Source organism: Pectinophora gossypiella, chromosome 1 (assembly GCF_024362695.1).
Source record: "Pectinophora gossypiella chromosome 1, ilPecGoss1.1, whole genome shotgun sequence".
Taxonomy (NCBI): domain Eukaryota; kingdom Metazoa; phylum Arthropoda; class Insecta; order Lepidoptera; family Gelechiidae; genus Pectinophora; species Pectinophora gossypiella.
Genome location: NC_065404.1, coordinates 15,238,389 through 15,261,003, shown reverse-complemented (window position 1 = coordinate 15,261,003; position 22,615 = coordinate 15,238,389). Strand labels below are relative to the sequence as shown.

The window sequence follows — 22,615 nt, the reverse complement described above, 5'->3', positions numbered from 1 at the left end:
AATTTGTTTTCGAATTCATGTTTGGATCATAAATGTTTGAATCATAGGCCAAGAGGCCGTCAAAAAACAAGATGGGCGGATATGGTCAAAAAGGACCTGTGTATGTGCAATGTCTCCGAGAACGACACGTCTGATAGAGCGAAGTAGAAGAGAAGTACGAAGAAGACAGACCATACCATCAGATGGGAATAATAAATGCCAAGGAGAGAGAGAGTTTGGATCATAAATTGTTATCACGGTGCTTAGCGGTGAAGGAAAACATCGTGAGGAAACCCACATTCCCGGGAAATGCATTTTCGGAGGTATGTGACTTAACCTGTTTTAGGCTGATTTACCCTTCGCGGGTTGGAAGGTCAGATAGGCAGTCGGCTTCTGTTAAAACGGGACGTGTCAAATCTTCAGATTAGGTAAGCGGACCCTGTGAAAAACGGGAGAATGCTGGGGGGATGATGATGACATAATGCGGATAGTTTTTTTATGTAAATACGTGAAAACTGGTAGATCAATCTATATTCAACCGTTGCGGTTTGAATATTACATTGAGAGGGGAATTTTCCACTATACCGTCGGGTTAAGCTGCTTTACATGCAAAATGCCGACACCAATGCCTACATTCCAACGAGTCTTGGTTTATACCACAAAACAGAAACTTGAGAACTGGAAAATTATATAGGACGTAACTTTAGTGTTCTTCTATCGTGTGGGTTGTGAGGTGGATTACCAACCTCATCAACGCCGGTGTCAGGGTTACTATTGAGCCGACAAAGGCCCCTCACATAAGTAATAACCGGGACCAACAGCTTAACGTGCCTTCCGAGACACGGATCGTCTTACTGTCGGACAATCAGGTGATCTGCATGTAATGTCCTATCGAAACTAGGGATCACAAAGTGATTTTTGTGATATGCCCAAACCGGGATTCGAACCCGGGGCCTCCGGATCGTGAGTCGAACGCTCAACCACTGGACTTGGGGATCACTAAAAGCTCTTACTCTTTATTAGTGCTTTTATACGACATGAATTAAGGGTGTAAACATAACTGAAACTAATTCTATGTAGTCTAAACCGACGCTTCATATCAAAGTTGTACCCGAAATTTAATTACCAAGTCATCTTCATTATAGTCTCCGAAACTTAGTGTAATATGAACTCTAGGTAGATATGTAAGAGTCCTTCCCCATAGCGCGATTCGATTTTCGAATTGATGGGTGTTGAAAGTTAGTACCCTTGGACCATATGTAACAAAGCGTTCCACGTTTGAATATTTTATGATGACGTCATAACATATTATTTCGTACCAAAATTAAGTTTTGATGTTTCGTAGAAAGTATCTAAACGTTATGATAGCCGTTTTGACGTTTGTCCTACCCATCAAGTTTCGTATTATTAAATAATAACTACATTAAAATAGCTGTACTTTAGAGGTCAGTCATAAAATATTTCGAAACTTTTTAACCTGTACTATTTGCAATACTAGTTTTAAACCCAAAAACTTACAGATGATAGTTGCATTTGATTATAATAATAATATATTTTCGATAAATAAATCGACAATTTACGTCGCTATTGTAATGTGTCAAAACGGCCATAATAACATGTTGCTATTTTAAATTGTCATCTACATTACGTATATTCAAAGCATCAATTGTCTCAATGACGCATATTGCATTGTGAGGAAGTTCGCATAATGCTTGCTTCCGTAAGCTTTCCTGGTTGTATGATAAAAGCGGATATGAGAAGCTCGGTTCAGCAATATTAGAAGTTCTTCAACACATAGCTTTTGAAACCGACCGCTTTACATTGACGGCACAGGACTTTGAGGAGAACAGCCTTCAGAAACCGGATTCCTGCGGTTGCTTTCAGAGGATTTCAAATGAAATAATTTGCAGGCAACTTTCATTTGAAACTTTCGTGCATTTCAGTCTAAAGCCTGTGCCTTTAAAGCTTGTGTTGCTATTTAGCAGTGAAATACTTACTAAAAACCTAAACTATGAACAGAAAATAAGATACAAACCTTGTCTATTACCACCTAAAATGTTAACACCGAGCATGCAACAATGAAAGGTTACAGAAAGTATACAAGGTTACAAGAAGTATAAAAAGGTTACACGAAGCATAAAATGTTACACTAAGTAATTATACACTTAGTGTAACCTTTTGGTTACAAGAAGTATAAAAGGTTACACGAAGCATAAAATGTTACACCAAGTATAGAAAATAGAAGCATAAAGTATGAAAGCGACACATAACATGGCTGTCTCAATTGCCACTTACGGGGATAGAGGCTGGTTTGTTGACAACGACAATGTCCTCGTCGATATGTACCAGGGTGATCGGTTGACTGGTCACCGGTACTTCGTGCCTGCAACGATACACACGTCAGGCTTACGGGCTTTGAGTAGAACGGAACGCTGAGCAAAACCATCGATGTAGTGTTAACTTTGAGAAAGATACGTTACTATATTTAAATTTTAAAGCAACTCAGACACCATCTATAATTACACTGCCATAAAATAATTGTCTTTTTGATTGAAATGGGTGTAAAAATATCTAAAAAGTAATAAGTACTACTTTATATTTTTTTAAAGTACTAAAGTAGTACTTATTGCTTCGATTTATGTTCCAGTAAGTAAATTAATAAATGCCAATAATACCGTTAGCGACTTACCAATAAAAAATAAAAAAGCGTTGAACGTGTGTAAGTATTTTACAGCCAAGCAAAGTTCAATCGAATTATTTGACAATTGGCTGCCTGACAGTTGTAACAATAAAATATGAAATATGCCGGATATGGTAGTTCATCGTTTAACGACAATTATCCAATAGTTTTTTTAAGAAGAACATTTTTAAATATTTATTTTTACAAAATAAGAATGCGTTTTTTTATCTGGGTATTATAGGACCTGAAACACGGGCGGCCATGATTGAGCTTCGTGTGACGTCACATTTCACAAGATAAACAAAAACTATCTGTCAGGTTTCAAGTTATATTATTTGACAGTTTCTTTGTTTGTTGAAATGTGACGTTACTGGGCGAAATATCATGAGACCAACCGTTTTCGCGCGAAATTTAAAATAATTGAAGAAATATTTGTTTTTTTTCCATTATTTAAAGGTTTTTCGAAAAAAATAAATTATTTTAAGAGGTATAAAATAAGCGTCTGTATTTTTTAAATTCTCATCCGAAAACAGTCAAGTAGCCAATCGGATTTAATTTTGGTTGACTGTCAAAAACACACGTTCACCGGTTGTGTATTTTTATTAGTAAAGCATAATGGTAAGGTGTATTTTTTTAAGTGTCTGGGCCTTCTAATGTTATCGTTATAAATTATTAATCAGTTCGACAACACATTGCTCAGAGTTCGTCACAATTTAGACAGGTTTCATAAATGATATACAAAATTAGACGAGATTGAAACAACAAATGAACATGCGTGGTAGTTACTTTACGTGCAATGTGAAAGACGCAATCGGCTCTTAGAAAAAAGCCGATTGATTTATTTACCGAATCGGCTTGTTAATAAAATCTAATATATATTTTGTAAATTGTAACAGTGCTGTCGCATGCTCATTCGGTGCTTTCGTTTTAGAAGGTTTAATTCATTGTTATACTGTCGATCTATTTACATAGACTTTACAGAAGCTTATAGTGCGCATACGACACGGTTTCAACTGAACATTACAAAATACATGAGCAAAATTAAAAATTAATCGTAGGTTAATATTTCGATGCAAAGTCTAATACATTTCCACCACAGCGGCTCGCTAAAGAAGAATATTTAGGCGAGATAGAAGAGACTTTGTTAATATTTATTTACAAATGTTTTGTATTTGTAACGTGTATAATTTTTTTATAACGTGTAAAAAATACGTGTAACGTGTAAATAATGTATGTAACGTGTGAATAATGTGTATAACGTGTAAAAAATGTATGTAACGTGTTGTAAACATGTGAAGAATCGAATCTGTAAACAGTAGAATGTGATAACTTAAATTGTGCTTCATCTATGTCTCAACTTAAGGTATCTACACTTGTGGTATAGAAGAAACAATACCTATGGACGACATTGGCTAGGAGGTCGTTGTGTTTCAATCTGTAGTCGGGGTCTACCCTCTCGTAGTTGACAGTGAGAGTACCGGCTCTGATGCACCTCTCGTATTCAGCAGCAGGATGAGCCCTGAATTCTCTCGCGAACACGTCCAGAATCCTCTCCCCGACCCACCTCCCTTTTGTGAAGGTGGTAAATGTGAAGTAGTAGGGGTATACTTTTCTGAGACCTGTAAAAGAGGTGTAAATAAGTAATGTGTCCAAATAAGGGTTCCTTGAGGTCTCCGACCTCACTCACTTAGTTTACCTCAGGGTAAAGATAAAATGAGAAATTGTCCGTTTATCACGTCGGGTAGTGATCCCTAAGGATTTTGTTAGATCTAACATAATGTAGTTGACATTAAGATATTATTGTAAACAAGCGATAGAATCAGTAACATAATGAATATAAAATCATATTATATTATGCTGAGATAATTTTTTTGACGTGACTTATTGTAGATTTGTCGCAAGGGGCATTAACTACTTGGCCGGATTATGAACGACATGTGCTTAATTCTTTTTAATGACTTAAATAAAAAAAATGCGTGCTTAGAATTCTTCACATGGAATTCTTTATGTTGTCGGTGAAATGAAGTTACTGAGAGTTCCGCCAGTGGATACACTAACTAAAATGGTAGAAACAGTAGAAGAAAAAGTAGAAAAAAACTTTTCTTTGTACTAAAAACCAGAAAACTCATCAGCATTTCTGAACCGCAACAGCGAACGAGGCTAAATTGGACAAAGCCCCAAAATCAGCGTTCAGCAATGCAGGTGAGGTGTCTAGAATCTAGACTACTGCATCGTATAAAATAGCCAAAAAATAAAACCGGCTAAGTGCGAGTTGGACTCGTGAACGGATGGTCCCGATGCTTTCTACGCTGTCTAGGATTAGTAATAGGGTCCCAAGCTCTACTTGGTACTTTTTTGACGTGACTTATTGTAGATTTTCCTCAAATGGTATTTCATACATCATAGTTGAACAAAGCTATCGGTACAGCACGGAGCCATCGCAACGACAGTGCAGGACGGAATAGGCGAGTCATAGGGACTGTAACCTGGAACCTGACAGAGAGCAGTAGCAATTGTCAGTACTATTCAGAGGCGGAGGACAGGAGTCCTAATACGGCTTTGAAATAGACTACTTTGGTCGCCATCCCACTCGCGTCAGACAGAGTATTGCAGGCCGGAAGGCAATCGGGAAACCACTGCCAAATTTTTCCCTAAAAAGTAGCATGCTACACCGACAAGAGCGTGGCTCTTAAATGAGTGATAATGAGTTGAACAAATGGAAAGAATAGAGGTCTCTCACCCTAAAATTTAACACGACAGGCCTAAGAAAGTCAAGGAGGTACGAATCTCGGCTCAAGGCATTGTCTTTGAGGATTATGTTTGAAAGAGGTGGCCCGGAGTGGGCCGATAGCCATAAGCTCTGAAGGAGCACCAGCGGGGTCAGTGTCGGAAAACTAAGGCTTAGCTGATTGCGTTTATTCGGCAGATTTCATATTTAACAGATTCTATGTTTGACAAATAATCAAATAATCTGTCAAACATAGAATCTGACAAATATAGACTGTGATGTCAGAAGAAGAATTTGTCGAAAGTCGACTAAACGGATGACTGGTTGATTTTAGAGCGACCATTTCCCAACGGAACCCCAACCAGACAACCAGACAAGGCCAAAGGAAATAATGCAGACAATGAAACGTATTTGGCTACCACCCAGTGAAGTGACAAACGACGGGCCAAACGAAGCTCCATAATATAAACTGCTTTTACCTTGTTTTGTATTCCTAAATCAGGGTCTGATTACCAAATATATTTTTTCCGTGTAGTTTCGTTTTTCTGCCTCTGATTAAGTCATCTTTAAGGTCTATGACGGGACTAAAAATGGAGAAATATTCATCATTATCATTATCATAGTATCGCCGTTAGCGCGATAAAATTCTGAGTCTGGGCTCGCCCCTTTTTACATGGGACTTAAATATAACTGGCGTGGAGTAGGTGTGTAAATTATACACCTTTGCCCACCTCTGCCTGCAGGTGTGATGCTATGTTATGTTAAGTTATTTAGGGGAGTCTTCTCCTCTCGTGTGGGTTGTAAGGTGGATTACTAACCTCATCAACCCTGTTGTCAGGGCTACTATTGAGCCGCCAAAGAGCCCTGACATGACTCATGTTACGACTACTTACTTATATCAGTAAGCAGTAACCGGGACCAACGGCTTAACGCGTAATTTTACTTTCTTTTTTACTTTTTATTTAGGGGAGTTGAAAGCGCGTTTAAAAAAAAAACTACCTCACAAATTGCCGTTGCAAAGCTAATGCCGACTATCATACAATCATGATGCATCGCTTCTACAACGCGTTAGAGCAATCAATAACTCGTTACTGTTTATGAAGCCTTGCTAAAAGGTTCTTGAGTGAATTAAACCAAGGAACAGCATTGCGGTAAGATGACTCAGGCTATTAACTGTAAAGGAGGGGTGATAGGCCTGATATTAAAAAAAAGTTAAAGGCGTGTTGCCCATGATTTGATGTATTTGGAACGTCTTAACGGTGAAGTCGCTGTGGTCCTGTGGAACACTGGATCGCACAAAATCACATAGTGATGTGAATTCAATAAAACCTCTTCTTCTATCGTGTGAGTTGTGAGGTGGAGTACCAACGTCATCAACCCTACTGTCAGAGTTACAACTGAGCCGCCAAAGGCCCCTGACATGGCTCATGTATCGACTACTTACTTACATCAGTGAGTAGGGGACCAACGGCTTAACGTGCCTTCCGAAGCACGGATCGTCTTAATTTCGGACAATCTGGTGATCAGCGAGTAATGTACCAAACTAGGGACCACAAAGTAATTTTTGTGATATGTCCCCACCGGGAATCGCCCTCGGGTCCTCCGGATCGTGAGCCCAACGCTCAACCACTGGACCACGGAGATCGTTACTCGATCCCTTTCAATTAATTTCAATCCAGGTTTAAATTGAGATCACAAATTTAGACCTGGATTGAAACTAGCGTGTCTATTGCGAGGTTTTGATGAAAAAAACACATCTGAATGTATTTCTTACGAATTCAGACAACGATAATTTTAAGATTTACCGATTAGTAGGTACATACATTGATGCTAACTCCAGGGCGGCTAAAGCCACAAGTAAGCGGCACACAAAATTGAAAAGCAAACCTACTGAAAATAAGTAGGTACCGTATTTTTTTCCAATTTATGGAATAAGGTTGCGTAACCCGGTTATCTCCGGAACTTTCTTAAAAAAGAAAAAAATGGCTTCAAGCAGGATTAAGGTTATAAACGAAATTTTTTTTCAATCACTTTACTCCATAAATAATCCCTTTGATTTCCTCTTCCAGATTTGGAAGAACCGATTGGTTCATGGTCTTCTTAGCTTATTGGATTAGATCGTGTTCTATAAATTCTAATGAATCTATTTCTGTCATATTTTATTACACACATAAGATCACGCCTATTTCCCGTCGGGGTAGGCAGAGATTACGGGATTCCACTTCCTACACTCCTGACTCACCACTTTTGCATCTTCCACTCTGATCGAAGTCTTCATGCATGCGGTTTAGCGTACTCTTAACGTGACCTTTCTTCAAAACATCCAGGATCTGATCGCGGGACGTACGTCTAGGCCTTCGTCTTCCTATCTCTTCCACCTATCCCTAGTTTGATTAGGACATTACAGCCTGATCACCTGATTGTCCAAAAAGTAAGATGATCCGTGCTTCGGAAGGCACGTTGAGCCGTTGCTCCCGGTCACTACTTACTGATGTTAGTAAGTAGTCGTTACGTGAGCCATGTCAGGGGCATTTTTTTTTCTTTGTCGGTATCGGGGTTCTGAAGTGTTAGCTATCGCCAGCTGATTGGCTATGGCTAGAGTAATCGGTTAAAAAAATATGTATTCAGCTGTAAATATTTCTCATCAGATCACTAAGAGCCACGCTCTTGTCGGTGTAGCATTTCACATGCTATTTTTTTTAGGGAAAAATAGGGCGGTGGTTTCCCTCTTGCCTTCCGTCCCGCAGTACTCTGTCTGACGCGAGTGTGATGGCGCCCAGAGCAGTGTATTTCAAATCCGTAACTTCTGTCCTCCACCTCTGAATAGTACTGACAGTTACTGCTGCCCTCTGTCAGGTCCCAGGTTTCTAAAAGTAAATACATAAACACTTACCATTTTCAATATAGTATGATGTCTCGTTGTATCTGTCGTCTGTGAACCCTGGCCTCTTCGCTTTCAGCGCTTTTGTTTCTAATTTTGCCTGTAACAAAAAAAAGATATTGTGTAAAAGGTAGATTATTATTTTATTATGATTATTTATTTTATACAAGATGCACTGTCCCGCACCAAATTGTAATAATGTTTCCTTTCCACTGGTTGCCTGGAAGAAATTGCTGCTTAGCAATAAGGCCGCCAGATTGTACCGTATCTATCATCATTTGTGTAAATTTGTTTTGTATTTTGTGTGCAATAAAGTATATTTGTATTGTATTGTATTATCCTATAACCGAAGGTTTAAAGAGATTGCTACTTAGCAGTACGCCTGTTGTACTTTTCTATTTCTCTTATGTTTGTAATTTTGTACTTGTTATGTTATGAAGAGATTGTTCCTTCTATAATGAAAGGGACTTCGTCCCTTGGTGGGCTGTAAGACCAATAAACGACATCAATCCTGGTGTCAGGGTTTATATTGAACTACCAAATTCTCCTACATGGCTCATATAATGACTACATATTTACTTTAGGAAACGTAAACATAACAGCCTATATAGTCTCCCCTCAATCAATCGGAGGGAGTATGGAGCATACTCCACCACACTGCTCCACTGCGGGTTCTTGGAGCTGTTTTACGGCTAATCGACAGGACTAATAGCTTAATGTGCTCTCCAAAACACGGGATCATCTTATTTTTCGGACGATCAGGTTATTTCAACCTGCAATATCCTGACCAAAGCAGGGACAGTCTCAAAAGGTTTTTTTGTTAGGACGTAATGTGTGCATAACTTCAGTTTTTTCTTTTATTTCATATCTTTTCCTCGTACATTTTACCGTTTTTGTTTAAACAGACGTGACAGGTAAAAGGAAAGTTCGTCTTTACATCTTGCCTTTTATAGTGTACAATCAAGTAAATTTGAGGAAAGTTTTAAGATACAACGTAAACTTTGAGATAAAAACAATCAGACGTGTTCGATTTATTTATTTATTTATTTATTTGTACACAATAGAACACAGAAAGAAACACACAAAGAAATCAGACAGTACAGGTAAGCTTATCTCTAAAAAAGAGATTTCTTCCAGCAGACCTACTACGATAAGGATACATGCAGTGTATAATACTACAGATAGACATACCTACATACGCGTACAAATCTTATGAAATTACAAGAACAATTATACTTACTAATATAAAGACAAAATAATAATAATAATAACAATAAAAATATAAACAATAAATTCGATTCTGAATATTTCCGAAATAAAATTGTAAAGTAAGAAGAATTCAAGAATTATACCAAACAATTTTATGTGATAGGTTGATACCTATGACCCTTTGTTTTTGTTTGGCAATATCATTTTACATTTAAATCTTTTGGTCACCCACATTCCCGAGAGAATTTCGGGGTGCCCTAACCTATAGTGGGCTGGTTTTCCCTTCGCGGTTTGGAAGTTCATGTTTGGATCATAGATTATTGATATCACGTGGTTTCCAGTATTCTATGTTATGTCTTATGTTATGTGAACACATTTAATAATAGGCATTTGACACAAAGATTGCCCCCTACTACATGAGACATAAACAAGCTGTCAAGAAGTGAGTATAAATACTGTATACTTCAAGAGATACAAGCATGTAATGTCGTGTTACAAAAAACCAAATCACATTAATTCTCCGACTTCAAACTTTTATGCTACAACGAACAAAAGTCACCTCAAATGTACTCAGTGTTAACGATTTCGTGTAAACTTTGTCGGGCGAAAATTTGCGAAATATTGCCCGTAATACGAATAGATTGACAGCATATTTGTTGAAATTGTACTTTGTGCTCGGTGGTGCGTCTACATTCGCGCATTCGCTTATGCAGCTACTTTAACTAACGTGTTAATATTAAGGTTGGCTGGTAGTATTGTAACGATATTAACCTCTCTGGTTGGCATCGCTCCTGGTCACTAGTTCCACGTCCTGGCTGGTTATCTCGCTGACAGCACACGTTCTAAATTCCTATACCTTTCGAATTTTGTTGTGTTGTGTGTTTTGTGCCGAATTTTTGGCATACCAACAAATGATCTAAAACAACGGGAGGTTGCTCGGTTTCTATAGATTTGCCGCAGATTGCATTAACTACTTGGTCGGACAAATGGGGAGCGCCGAGGGCTGTCACCCGGTACAAAATAAAATACAACAGGCCTGAGGGTGCCCAGTTGTGCGCGAACCTCGGCTCAGGGCGTCGTCTCAGAGGAAGAATATTTGAAAGAAAATCGACCCTAGTGGGAGAACAGAGCAGTGATTTGCCTCTTGCATTCCGCCCCGCAGTACTCTGTCTAACGCGAGAGGGATGGCGCCCAGAGTAGTTCTAAGCCGTACTAGGACTCCTGTCCTCCGCCTCTGAATAGTACTGACTGCTGCCCTCTATCGGGTTCCAGGTTACAGTCCCTGTGACTCGCCTCTTCCGTCCTGCATTGCCATACCGATGGCTCCCAACCGTTGAGGTCTTCACCCGTATCCCTGGGCAAGCATTCTACGTTATACCCCGTAGGTCCGAGTCCCTATCGAAACTCAGCCATCATCTCACTCCGGCCTACTGAAGTAAGAGGCACCCACCCCCGCGGCAAGGACGCGCCGAACAAGAATTGCTTCAGTGGAGGGCAGAGAAGGTGACTCTGTCCCCCCTGGAGCCGGGTTAATGGTCTTGTATGAAAAAAAAACCAAAGGCTATGTTGTGTTATAAAACAAAAAATAAAAAACGTTCGCAAGTGTGTGGGGGCGGCACAAAAAGTTGCGCCCACACCGCGGGGACGATGCGACGCAAAATGAGAAAAGTTTTTTAAAAGCGAAACGGCCTACATCGGCCTCCGTGACGCTACGCCGAGCTTTTTGTTCAACCTTGTGTTGCGTCCGGATATAACTTCGCTACAATTCCGTGGTATTAAAAAAGGTTTGGCGGGTCCGATACAAAAAAAGATATTATTTTCCACGTTTCTTGTAGACGCAATTTTGGTCGGAATGTCCTTTCAGAAAAAATAATTTAAGCATTTATTTAGGCAACAAAATAACTGAACATTAAATCTAATTGAAATTTTAGTAAGAAAACAAATAGATGGTCTATCTTAGAAAATCAATACTTAAACATAGCTGGCGAGGAGTGGGTAATACTCTATAAACTATACAGGGTGTTGGTGACATCGTAACGAAAACTTGGAGAGATGATTCAGTCCATGATTATGAGTTGATATCAAGTAGAACTTTCCGTCGCAAAAGTATGGAATTAAAAATAAGAACACAAGAATCATGATTTCAATCATCCCCTCAATATTCCTTACGATATCACTAACACCCATACGTAATTGTGGCTACCAGTCGTACTTGTACGGGGTGTAAGTGACATCGTAACGACGGAAAATTCCACTTGATATTAACTCAGAATCATGAGCTGAATCATCCCCCTCAGTGTTCGTTACGTTGTTACTAATGTATTTAATATATTGCACCTCTTTTTATTCTTCCGCAGTTATTCTAATACTACCTCTGAGTTGGCTGGAAGAGATCTCTCTTAGAGATAAGTCCACCCTTGTAAACGTCCATTTCTTGTTTGTGATGTAACTAGTTGTTAAGTGCCATAAAGTATATTCTAACAGCCTGTATAAGTACTTAGTCGTTATATGAGCCATGTTAGGGGCCTTTGGCGGCTCAATAGTAACTCCGACATCAGGGTTGATGAGGTTGGTACTCCACCTCACAACCCACACGGTAGAAGAAGAAGACAGCCTGTATATCTCTGCCTACCCCTTCGGGGATACAGTCGTGATGCTATTGTGTCCTTTAAATCCGTAAACAAAGGATTGGTAAATAAACAGGTCGGATTCAGATCGAACAATATTCCCGGTTTGAAGAGAATTACATACAATGAGGTTCTACGGAGCGCGAAACTCTGAATGATTAAAATCCCGCTAGAGTTGTCCAACGAGACATCGTGATTCGTCATGTCAATCGTAACAATTTATTTATCAATTATACATATTTAAATGGTGTGCTCACATGCCCGCTATGTGCGAGGATCTTTTCCAATAAGATTAGCTATATAAGCCACATGCGAGCACATGAACGTCGGAGTTGAAGCAGTCGCCGTACCCGAAATCGGCTGGATCACATCATCATCATCTGTATAATATATGTTTGTTTGTTGTTTATGTATATAGGCAAAGGTGAAAAGGTGGCTAGGCGGTATAAGGCTTCAAGCGGCTGTTCATAAGTAGCACCTCTCCCAAGAACCTCTAGCACGGTAGGCGCCTAAGACCCAAGGTCAGTGCCGTCTTGGCTTCATCACCGCCCTATCAATTAAACATTTTACCGCTTCAAACTGCATTTTGAACGCCGCCTACACGAGGAGTGGATAGACCGTCGGGTTCAATTATGGAGGGTCGGGTTCGATTCCCGATGGAAACATTGTCGAAATCACTTTGTGAGGCTAATTGCAGGCTCAATCATCTAATTGTCCGAAAAAGTATGATATTGCGTAGTGCAGCAGCGTGGTGGGCTCCATACATAGGTTATTTAGGTTTATGTTATGTATGAAGCAGTTATATACATTAGAAGATTTACCTGTTTTTTATTGACTGTGCTCAGTCGTATAACGTTTTAGTATTATTAAATTACTGAATATTTTGGGAATTGAAAAAATGAATCTTATACTTGTTTATTTGAGATATGAATTTATTAAATGTTCTACATTATTTTAATTAAGATTTTTTTATATATTGACTTTTTTATGTAATGAGGATGATTCAAACCATGATTCCGAGTTATAACAAGTGGAATTTTTCGTCGCAAAAGTATGAAACTGATAATATTTTAAAAAAAAAACGCTAAAATATTCATGAATTTCCCCACAGAAAATTCCACTTGATATGAACACAGAGTCATGGTCGAATCATCCCCCTGAGTATTCGCTACGATGTCCCTAACACATTGTACACTATTACTATTTTTAAATATAATCTCCCGTCCCGGGTTTCTCTCCAAGTCCCGGTAATTTTAAATGATTGCAACTCTAGCCCGTGCTGGTCGCAGATGTATTATCATTCGTTCGTCCATTTTTGGTAATAGTTGGGATTAAATTTGTAAATGATTTTTGCTGTCCCCGTCAGATCTGGTGGGATTTGCGCAGCTGCCGTTGATTAATTAAAATACAATTGGATCACACTGTCAAAAGTGATATTATAATATTCGTTCGCGATCAACGGGGGACCATCATGCTTGTTGTCTTAAATTTTGTACCGGGTGAGAGCTCTCAGAGCTCTTTTGTTCGGCCAAGTAGTTAATGTCAGTCCTTCGATCGCAATATGTCAATACACTCTACAAACCTCCTTCCCGAGCCTACATCTATAGAAAAAATTCATATAATGCTACAATAGAATTATATAATAAACTACCAGAAAATATAAAAGCTTTAAAATCTCCCGAGTTTAGAGGAGTTCTTACTAAATGGTTGAGAGAAAGGTGTTTCTACACAGTGAACGAATACCTTACACATGAGTTATAAATAATGTGTATGACTAAAAATGAAAATGATTCCAGATAATTAATATGATATAAATATATTGTAAGTAAATCTTTTGATGTAAGTAATTTAATTTTATATAATCCCACAATTTATTCAGTTTGTTTTGACTTATATTATGTTATGCATGCCCTCTGCTTAATTTGCACACCTGAATACAGGTTGAATATACCTACTGTACTAGATTTAAGACCTTTAACAATGTATATCGAGCAAATAAATGTTTTTATTATTATTTATTATAATGCCGTACGCGGCAATCTACAATAAGTCACGTGAAAACAACAACAATATTTATATATGTAAATTAATTCACTCCCTTAACACGTTCCGTGGCAGAGCGTTAAGAGACGAACATACAAATCGTGTTAGATAATGTCTCAAGTCTATCGACGCGACGATACGCATGTGGGAAAAGCAAGACCAAATTACTCAGTCTATTTTTCGTTCAGAGTGGACCGGCTTAGTCTTATGAAACTATTCAAGCGAGTAGATTACGACTAACAAGTTTCGCGTTCACAGGTAAAACTATACACGTCATGTCACTCTTCGATGTTTGGACATGTACCTATATGTATTTTTATACCTTCTTCTATCGTGTAGGTTGTGAGGTGAATTACCAACATCATCAATTCTGGTGTCAGGGTTATTATTGAGCCGCCAAAGGCACCTGACGTGCCTCATGTAACGACTACATACTTACTTCAGTAAGTAGTAACCGGGACCAACGGTTTAACGTGCCTTCCGAAGCACGGATCATCTTATTTTTGGGCAATCAGACCAGCCTGTAATGTCCTAACCAAACCAGAGATCGTAAAGTGATTTTTGTCCCGACCGGGATTCGAACCCGGAACCTCCGGATCGTGAGCCCAACGCTCAACCACTGGACCATGGAGGGCGTTATTTTTATATCTGACACCGAAATATTACAAACTAAGTACCTCTGATCCCGAAATTTCCGATAAGTGAGTTCCGAAGTTGCGGACTTAAGTTGTTTCCGTAGCAAACTCACGTAACTACATCTCACTCTTTCATTCTCATATTGTGGGCTATTTCTATCACTGTTGCCGTCCCTCATTTTCCTTTGAGAAAACTAGAGTAGGTAAGTAACTTACAAGTTTACTTAACGTCTCATCATGAGAGCGTTTTCGTACCAAGTTGGGAATTTCGTTAGGCAAGATAAAGGTACGGTCTACCGTGACATGTTTTCGGAAAATAACATGTTTTTTTCTGATTTAGATCGAGTATGTTTGTTTCTCGAATTGGGAATAGCACTTCTCTGTATTCTAAGAATAATATCTAGTTATTTTTCCTTTTATACGAAGTAATAATTAACTCCCGACGCAAAAACGACGGGGTGTTATAAGTTTGACGTGTCTGTGTAAATGTGTATGTGTCTGTCTGTGGCATCGTAGCTCCCAAACGGATGATCTGATTTTAATGCGGTTTTTTTGTTTAAAATGTATATCAGTCGAGAGTGTTCTTAGCTATGTTTGGTGGAAATAGGTTTAGGTCTTCAAGGTCATCAGGTCGTTTGTTAGGTGTGATAGGAATGTTACACACTCAGTTTGCTTGCAAGCATATGTGGGATCTGACATTTGAAATACTAATGTCATCTGGAACCACTGAGATGGTCTGCTGTTAGCGTACTTTTTTTCTGGTCGGGGGTTTTTTAATTTTTAATTTTAAAGGATCTAAAGGTGTCACATCACGTTTAGATCACACGGGTCTTAAACATAGCTGGCGAGGATTAAATATTATAGTATACAGGATGTTAGTGACATCGTAGCGAAAACTTTGAGGAATGGTTCAGACCATGATTCTGAGTTGATATGATGACGGAAGGGGCGCGTCACAGGGACTGTAACCTGGAACCTGACAGAGGGCAGCAGTAACTGTCAGTACTATTCAGAGGCGGAGGACAGGAGTCCTAGTATGGCTTTGAAATAGACTAGGGCGCCATCCCACTCGCGTCAGACAGAGTACTGCGGGGCGGAAGACAAGAGGGAAACCATTGCCCTATTTTTCCCCTAAAATGTAGCATGGAAAATGCTACACCGACAAGAGCGTGGCTGTTAAATTAGGGATGATGTGTCACTTTTCAAAATCGTTTGCATCTTGATTTACTCCCCAGAATTACTAACTATCACCGATACTTTAGTTATTATTTTCAAGTGATTATGACCTCGATTTAACTAACAAGAAGTCATTAAACTATGCAAAGTATCCTCTACTCAACCCGAGTTCCATTTCATAAAGTGACTCTCAAACAATTTCAACCACTGTAACAACTTCCAAAGTAAGTTTATCGAAATTTCTCGAAAACGGAGAAGATGAAGTCCTAAGTTCGCTTGTTATCTTCTAGATACATCCCTCTAGAAAATTCGGGACATAATCCGGGAAACTGGTTGTTATTCTAATCCCGAAATCCCGGAATTTCGGTACCAAAATTTCGATGACAACCGCTGGCTGTAACTATAATGCAGTGATTTTCTATTTTCCTCTAGATACCATAAGTTCACGACTATATTCTAATTGAGGTAGTCAGAGGTACATTCATCGTAAGATGAAGTTTGATGATGATGAACTTTTTTTAAAACACTTCTAAACACGAAATGACTTATCAATAATTAACAAAAATAATGCTGTTTACTGCACTCGTCAAAAAGCCCGCCCCTGATTAATCCGGGCGCGAAGGTGCCCATTACACTAGCCGCATTTCCTCGCTGTACAGCAATGGACAACCTTTGCGCCAAGAACAATCCGACACGGGGGTCATCTCCACTCTCTCTTTAACGACGTCCGATTTCAGCTATATTTTTTTTATCTATCTACTCAGCCAACTACTACTGGGAATAGGCCTTCTCTCTTACACCTACATCCTCCTCTCTCTCTCCCCTTTTTATACCTACAGTCAAGAGCATTATAATGTACTCACTTTATGACTCTGTCGCACTAACATATTTGACATTTAGTGAGATTTACAGTTCAATTTGTCAAAAAAGTTAATGTGACATGGTACCAAAGTGTATACATATTAATGCTCGTGACCGTACATCTATAAAATAAACACGACGAACGATCTCCGTGGTCTGGCAGTTGAGGTTCTGGGTTCGACTCCCGGTCTAACAAAACACGTCTAACAACAAAATAACATTGATTTTAGTACGAAGATATTTCCAGATATTTCGAGTCCTGAAATAAAGATACCTTAAATTGTCCCGTCCCATTTCACCTGTATGTTTTGTAAGCTTTGAGACAACTCCGGAATTTCGTTACAATTTTCGACGTGCCAAACTGCAAAGAAAGTCGCTTAATGTCATTCGGTAAAGGACTCCAATCGGTTTTTTTAAAGGTTAATATCGTTTATTTTGTATCGAGACTCGTTCACATTGAAAACAGATTGTTGTATTGAATATTTTATTACACATACATAAACTCACGCCTGTACGGTACTAGGTGCACCGAACTTGTATTAATTTGATTGTCGCACTGTTGTGGGTCCACTAATGCACTACTTTAATAACACGCACTGATTGTTACTGTTAATTAATATTTATTATAATTAAATTGAGGAGCACAATGTCGTTATTCTAATAGTTCGTAGCAGAGAGAGAGACAGAATTGCCATATTAAAATATTATAAAAAAGTAAATTTGTTGGGTTGCCAACAACGCCTATTTCCCACCGTGGTAAGCAGACACTATGGAATTCTTTTGCTTCCTCCACATTCATCAATCGTTTCATACACGTACGACGGATCAGAGTAGATCGTACTGAACCTTTTCTAAGGACATCTCCAAATTGGTCAATGTACGTCTTTCTAGGTTGAATATTTTATTACCTAGATGAATTCAGTAGGTGGTGAGGAGAGATGTGCCGTTCTCGGGAATGTTTCCAAAGTGGGAAAGTTCCCTTTGGAAAAACTCTTTTACGCATAGTAAGGACATTAGCTGCTTTTCTTTTTCAATTTGTTCTTTCAACGAAACTGCTTATAGTCTAGAGGAGGACGGTGATTGTAGTTTAAACCAAGAAAAAAAAATGTTCTTTCTTGTACTCTGGTCGTATCTGCCTAAAGGTCCTCGGTAAACGGTAATAAAGGTCTATTTACATATTTTTTTCGCAGTAAAAAGCACACGATCGGACGAGTCTCTTTTGTAACTATTTTCTTTTAAGTATATTTGTTTTGTATTGTAACATTACATCATCATCCCCATAGCATTATTCCATTTTTCACAGGGTCCGCTTACCTAACCTGAATATTAGGAAGCGACTGCCTGTCTGACCTTCTATCCCGCGAAGGGAAAATCAGCCCAATACAGGTTAGGTCACATACCTCCGAAAATGTATTTCTCGGGAATGTGGGTTTCCTCACGATGTTTTCCTTCACCGCTGAGCACGTGATAATCATTTATGATTCAAACGTGAATTCGAAAACAAATGTAACAATGTGCTGTGCTGGATTCGAACCTGCGACCTGAAAGTGAGAGGCAAGCGTTCTACCAACTGGGCTACCACGGCTCAGTATCGGGTATTGTAATATAACATACACACGGGTAAATCTGATAACATCATTTTTTAAAGTCGGTTAAAAATGTTTTGGTACCTTCACTGAATTTAATAAGGCAGCTCATTACGACCCCCAAGACCATAATTTTCGTGACTTCCGTCACTTTCCCTCTCCGGTTGGGGGAATTTCGTTTTCATTATCTCTCCAAAATGGCGAGTCGAGGGCGTATTCACGTACATCTTTACACCATGACACTTTAAAGACATAGGAGGATGAATCACAAGTTTCTCAAGTTTCATCATGTCCAGAATCCACCCCAAAGTTTTCGTTACGATGTCACTAGCACTCTGTATAGTAACTAAAGTGGGGTAAATTACTAAAGTGTCTACACTTTCGCCTACCCCTTCGGGGAAGTAGGCGTGATGCTATAATGTTGCTATTAAAAAAAAAAAAAACTACGGTCCTGCAGATTTGAATTCATGATTTCTACATCACTACATACTATAAAACAAAGTAGCTTTTTCTGTCCCTATATCTCTATGTACGCTTAAATCTTTAAAACTACGCAACGGATTATGATGCGGTTTTTTTAATAGATAGAGTGATTCAAGAGGAAGGTTTATTTTTATAATAACGTCCCTTAAATAGTGGAGAAATACTGTTATTTTTGAGGTTTTAAATATGAGGTCGTAAATAATTTAATTTTTCCTCAGCATTGCACCCGAGCGAAGCCGGGGCGGGTCGCTAGTCGATAATAAAATTGACTTCAAATTGGTATTTAATAAGAATAAATTATAATTTAAAGTACATTGCTCTTTGTCATTGGAGGCGCTGCCGTCATAAACAGTTTTATCCGTAATAGACTTGATTTTTTGCAAAATTCTCGTTTCGTGACCTCTTGTGAGGACAGGTATTGTTATGTAGATTAGAGTCCTATTCATTTGTGATATGACTGGATGTTTTCAAAGGTCCTCGTTTAGGTTTATTACGGCAGAAATTTCAAATTTAGAAGGAAATTAATTAATGAATGATCGTATACTACTTATTATTTTTTAAACGGTTTTACTTAGCTTGACCCGTTTGTTTTATTCTTTCTTGTTTTACGTATAAAAGAACACCCCGATACCGATCCCGCCGGCGTGGTCAACGTTTCCCTCATTCAGCGCTTATCGCTATCGACCCACTAGGGTCGATTAATTCTTTCAAATATTTTTCCTCTCAGACGACGCCCTGAGCCGAGGTTCGCGCCCAACTGGGCACCCTCAGGCCTGTTGTCTTAAACGTTGTACTGGGTGAGAGCCTTCAGCGCTCCCCATTTGTCCGGCCAAGTAGTTAATGCCATCTGCGGCAAATATACAATAAGTTACGTCAAAAAAAAAAATATAAAAGAAACACACTCCGCCCCGCACCGCACCGATACGAAGTATTTTCAGTACTATCTTCTACTCTTCTATCGTGTGGGTTGATGAGGTTGGTTACCCACCTCACAACCCACAACCCTGGTGTCAGGGTTATTATTGAGCCGCCAAAGGCCCCTGATATGGCTCATGTAACGACTACATATTTACTGTAAGTAGTAACCGGGACCAATGGCTTGACGTGCCTGCCGAAGCACGGATCATCTTACTTGCGGACAATCAGGTGTTCAGCCTGTAATGTCCTAACCAAACTAGAGATCACAAAGTATTTTTTGTTGTATGACTCCACCGGGATTCGAACCTTACTTATTTTTTGGTTACTACGGCTTCGAAACGCTTTGGTTCAACGCTAGAATTGGGTAGTTTCCTAGGTCTAAGATAAATTATGAAATTCTGATTAGGTACTAAATAAAGACAGAAATAAAGGTGTCATAAAACGTTTTCATTTTTCTATTTAACTTATAATGTATAATAATAAGTGCTGCGACATTTTGGTCACGTTTTTCTATGACGTCACAGGTTGCTTTTCCATACAAATTCCATAGTCATTTCGTGTTTTGACGTTTAGTAAAAAGTAACTGATTTGACCAATTGGAAACTAGCCTATTATGATATCAACACTAATAGTCTATAAACCATAAATAATGTTCTAGTTAAAATTGTTTATAGGGCGTTCAATATTCGCCAGCATGTGTTCCTAGGCAAATGATTTAGTGTTTGCAGATTTCAGATCGCAACGAGTATTGTTGCATTGACCGCGTTTATTTTAAACCTCAATGCTTACAAAATGCGCGTGCGCTCATAATGTCTGCGCCCATTTTTCTCGTTTCTCCTATCTGTTTATAGTCCGGCAATCTCGTGCGCGACCCTCCTGCGGGGCGACAGACGGTGGCGGGGACGGGGTAGCGCGTCATCCTTTTGACATTCTAGAACACGGCTGCACACGTACAGAAGTGTGCCAGGATAAATCTTGCAATAAGTTGTACTTACTTGTGACGTAATATATGTAGGAGTGAATAAAAAGATAGAACTATTTTATTTTATTTTTATTATTATGCTTGAGGACCAATTATTAGGAAAACTAAAATATTAATAGATTGTTTTATTATAAATCAATTTCCATATCACTTTCATTTTCACTCTCCGTTTGTTATTCTTCGTCACTTCTCTTTGATTTCTCCGTGTTTTGCTCATTAATTATTTATGTACAACCTCCTTAAGTTGTCTTAAGATCGCCTTACTCATCCTCAGATATTAATCTCGTGTGCGTCGCCCTCAAAGCAGAACAGAATATCAAGCACGTGTTGCCGCTTCGGCTGCGCGGCCGAGACTGCCGTACTTGACGCGCAGATGCACGCGTTTCCCTTCCCCGCTACACCACCTGCTACCCGCTGACATCTTAGCTACCCCGTCCCCGCCACCGTCTGTCGCCCCGCAGGAGGGTCGCGCACGAGATTGCCGGACTATAGTCATGGTATAAGAAGACTAGGTATGCTCAAAACTGACAGCTAGAATTTCAAGGTTAGCCCAGCTGACGTCATCCCACCCTGCGTTGCCATTTCATAAAAAATAAATTACCCACGTCCAATGTTTTTATTTTACTTTGCAAGGAAATTTTGTACTTTTAGTAAAATATTTACGTACAGTTTTAATGATTTTTGTGTATGTGACAAATAATAGTAATTAAATACACTAGTCAGTGATTCACTTAATTTTTAATAAAAAAATAATTGCCTCCTTGGAATATTGGAGATATCAATTGAATGGCAACACTTACGTCATCATTGGGTTAGCAATGACGGCTTGTCATAGGAGTGAGCATATCTCCATGTCTTCTTATACCATGTGTTTAGTGATTTATTCTTCGCTATCTAAGGCTAATTCTTTGACTTCCTACACGACGTTCGCTTTCTTTTTAATTTGTTCCATGTTTGCTTGATGTATGTTTGTTTGTTTCTTCTTGGTCATCCTCAATCAGACAGTAACAGTCAGAATCAGTGTTTTTTTTGGGGAATGCCGATGCATAGTAGCTCTTTAATTAATGATAGTGAATGTTTATTTACAACATAGACAAAATATTTACAAAGAGTAATAATAAAAAATCTTAGGAAAAGTGCCGTAGAGATAATCGCGAAATTCGGATCATAGAGTATAATATATTTTTTTAAAGAATAACTGGTATTTAAAAAAATAAAAAACTTACTTTTTTTAAGTCCTTATTGATGTCTGTGTCGTCGGCTTTCCTCTTCTCGCAAGACAATATGCAGTTCTTCCCGTTGTCCTTTTCACACTGTAACAAAAAAAAAACGCATATTAAACATTGACAATAGACTAGACTACATGGCTGAGGCAAATATAAATTGCACATAACCACAGATCGGACACTCCGTACAAATATCTCGCCTAACGCGTAAGTACGAGAGACGTGGACAGTCTGCGTACCCCTTACTCCTTAACAGCTTAAGGCCATTTGGGGTAAAGTGAAACCCAGCGGGGTTGAGGTAAATTTTGAGAGTGTCCGTTCTATACATAGTATTATTCTTTATTCTATGACGTAACATAAGTTCACTACCCACACCTCTCAGAGCTTTCTATTAGACCAACATGATAGGTGAGCCGTATCGCCGTCTGTAATAATGGAGCTAACTGTGCTAGTGAATACTACACTTAAGCAAGTGCAAGTCCGATAGCGGGTTTCGGGGTTCACTCCCCGAGGAGCATTTTTATTCGCAAAAAAAATACCTCTCCCAACGACAAGAAAAATGCTACGTAAATAAAATCGAGATATTTCATTACTGGATGGT

At 38.9% G+C, this 22,615-nt stretch overlaps 1 protein-coding gene across 2 annotated transcripts in view; it reads right to left on the bottom strand.

Annotated features, from left to right (window-relative positions):
- Nucleotides 1-22,615, bottom strand: part of LOC126370237 (uncharacterized) — a 565,986-nt gene that overhangs the window by 17,462 nt on the left and 525,909 nt on the right. For both annotated transcript variants that reach the window (XM_050015052.1, XM_050015061.1), the window contains 4 exons: nucleotides 22,015-22,101; nucleotides 8,281-8,368; nucleotides 4,056-4,278; nucleotides 2,275-2,362 (listed from right to left, as the gene is read on the bottom strand). In XM_050015052.1, the coding sequence (XP_049871009.1) occupies nucleotides 2,275-2,362; nucleotides 4,056-4,278; nucleotides 8,281-8,368; nucleotides 22,015-22,101 (486 nt within the window). The remainder of the gene's footprint in view (nucleotides 1-2,274; nucleotides 2,363-4,055; nucleotides 4,279-8,280; nucleotides 8,369-22,014; nucleotides 22,102-22,615) is intronic.